The 2,375-nt window shown below is 57.9% G+C and overlaps 1 protein-coding gene across 2 annotated transcripts in view; it reads left to right on the top strand.

Moving 5' to 3' along the window:
• CEND1 (cell cycle exit and neuronal differentiation 1) overlaps nt 1-2,295 on the top strand; it is a 5,094-nt gene extending 2,799 nt beyond the window's left edge. For both annotated transcript variants that reach the window (XM_027860244.1, XM_027860245.1), the window contains exon 2: nt 811-2,295. In XM_027860244.1, the coding sequence (XP_027716045.1) occupies nt 929-1,336 (408 nt within the window). In that variant the 5' untranslated portion in view covers nt 811-928 and the 3' untranslated portion in view covers nt 1,337-2,295. The remainder of the gene's footprint in view (nt 1-810) is intronic.
• Nucleotides 2,296-2,375: the final 80 nt, after the last annotated feature.

Raw genomic sequence — 2,375 nt, 5'->3', positions numbered from 1 at the left:
GCCCATCTGTACACACACATCCCGTGTCCTCCCCACATGCGCACATCTGTACACACATCCCGTGTCCTCCCCACTGCGCCCATCTGTACACACACATCATTTCTTCCAGCCTCTGCTCTTCTCCCAGTCCCCCAAACACACCTGACATTCCCACCTCAGAGCTCCCATTCAGAATGTCCTCCTTCCTGCCCATCCTGTGATGGGCACCTTTGTTTCTGTCACCTTTGTCACCCTCTGCCCTCTGAGCTCCTGCAGCCTGGGTGGCATGGGCCCCAGCCAAGCCCTGGTGCCGCTCTGTTCCATGACTGAAGAGTGTGGGCTCCTGAGGGCAGGGCCTAGGTCTTCCCATAAATATGGTTGACTCAGGGGTAGGAGTGTGGGGAGCCTCTATCAGTACTTAGGACCATAGAGTACCCCAACTAGAAGGGACCCAAGGGACCACCTAGAACATCTGGGGAGACAGATTCTCCCCGAGCAGGAGAGAAGTTAAGAGCGGGCGTGGGTGAGGGCAATGTCCTAGCCCCCGTATGTAAAGAAGTCTGCCTTGGAGGGAAGGGGCCCTGTGCCAGTAGGGCTCAGTCCCTCTTGGCTCTCAACTGCTCCAAGAGGATGCTGTCCTTCTCCCACCTGGTAGATTCCCCGACAAGGCTTTCTGTGAGGGAAGTAAAAACCCAGAAAGGGCCAGGGACCTGATCATTAAGGCAGGGAAGAGCCCTGGCTCCCAGGCTGGGCTCCACATATGGACAGGCAGGTCAGCAGTTCCCACAAGTGCCCAGCCTCCGATTCACTGACTCTCTACCTCTTCTGCAGGTTTTGTGCCATGCCCAGGGACCCTCTTGACTGAGCCACATCTGCCTTCCTCCAGCCCTGCCCTTGCAGACCACCCACAGTCCTTAGTGAGGCCTGGCCCAGGCTAGCCCAGCCCAACATGGAGGCCAAGGGGAGGCCTGCCAGCGGTCCCAAGTCTGAGTCCAAGTCCTCGCCAGCTCCTGCCACCGCCTCAGCCAAGACCGAGAAGAAGGAGGCTCCAGAGAAGAGAGAGCAGCCATCTACACCTCCAGCGCCCCCCAAGAAGGCCCAGGCATCTGCCGACCCAGCTCTGCTCAACAGCCACAGCAACCTGAAGCCCGATCCAGGAGCCCCTTCAGCCCCCAGCCCCCCTGCTGGCTCGGAGCCAAAGGGCCCTGGAGATGGCGCTGAGGAAGAGGAGGCAGCTGCACCGGCTGGAGGCCTTAGCGCCTTTGAGAACCTGAAACCACTGCTCCTGGCTGGTGGGGTGGCCGTGGCTGCCCTGGCAGTGGTTCTGGGGCTGGCTTTCTTGGCTCGGAAAAAATAGTCCTGCCACTGTAGGGAAGTGGGGCACGTGGGGCATCGAGCAGCCCCCCTGTGCACCTCCTTTGTAAATCAGTGCATGCTTGGAGGGGAGTCTCTCTTGTAACTATATATAATATATATTCATATTATATATCTATATATCTATAGACATGTAGACAGACAGATGGTGAATGGCTGGCTCGCTAGGCAGGCAGCTGGTGGGGTCCCCTGCTGAGGCCGGTAAAGAGGAAGTTGTTCCAGGAGATCCTTCCGTTCCTCAAAGCCCCTCCTCCTGGCTTCACCCTCTCCATGCCCCACAGGCCTCCCCTGACCCCAAGGTCCAAACTCCCCAAATATTCATTTCCTCTGCTACCCCCTAACTCTCCCTCCTCATAGCCCCAAATAGTACCTATCAGGTGTGAACAGAAAGACTGAGTCAGATCCCCTCCTAATGGTCCACATGGGGCAGCCCCTTGGCTGCCTACCTGGCTCCCTTGTGGGAAGTAGGAAGGGAATTCTGGCTAGGTCCAGGACTGGGCCCAGGGCCTTGTGGGTGCTGGAGGCAGGGCAGAGTCATTGGCTCCCTGGCATCTGTGTCCAGAGCCCTGTGAGAGATGGCACTGCTCATCTCTGTCAGGAAGGCCATCAGATCATGGCTAGCTATGCTGTGCTTTGCCCCCCAGCCAGGTGTGATGATCGGAGAGGTGCCAGTCCTGGCGGTGGGTGGCGGGGGTCACAGCCCAGTTGGGACCACAGGCAGGAAGTGCTGTGGGTAGGGAGCTAGTTCTGCTACTCCCAGTTCATGAGGGTCTAGAGGGGCTGGAAGGCTTTCAGTCCCTGTAGTGTGTTGGGATGGGGGAGGGATGACAGCTGGCCTGCCCAAAGTGTTGTGTGTACAACGGAGCTTCTAGGTCTATGTGTCTGTGTGCCTGTCTCTGTGTCTCTGTGTGTGTGTGTGTGTGCCTGTCTGTGTGTGTGTGTGCATGCGTGTGTGTGTCTGTGTGCCTGTCTGTGTGTGTGTCTGTGTGTGTGTGCATGTGTCTGTGTGTCTGTGTGCCTGT

The sequence above is a fragment of the Vombatus ursinus genome, unplaced genomic scaffold (assembly GCF_900497805.2).
Source record: "Vombatus ursinus unplaced genomic scaffold, bare-nosed wombat genome assembly UNPS02014176.1, whole genome shotgun sequence".
NCBI classification, from domain to species: Eukaryota; Metazoa; Chordata; class Mammalia; order Diprotodontia; family Vombatidae; genus Vombatus; species Vombatus ursinus.
This window is presented reverse-complemented; position numbering and strand designations above follow the sequence as displayed.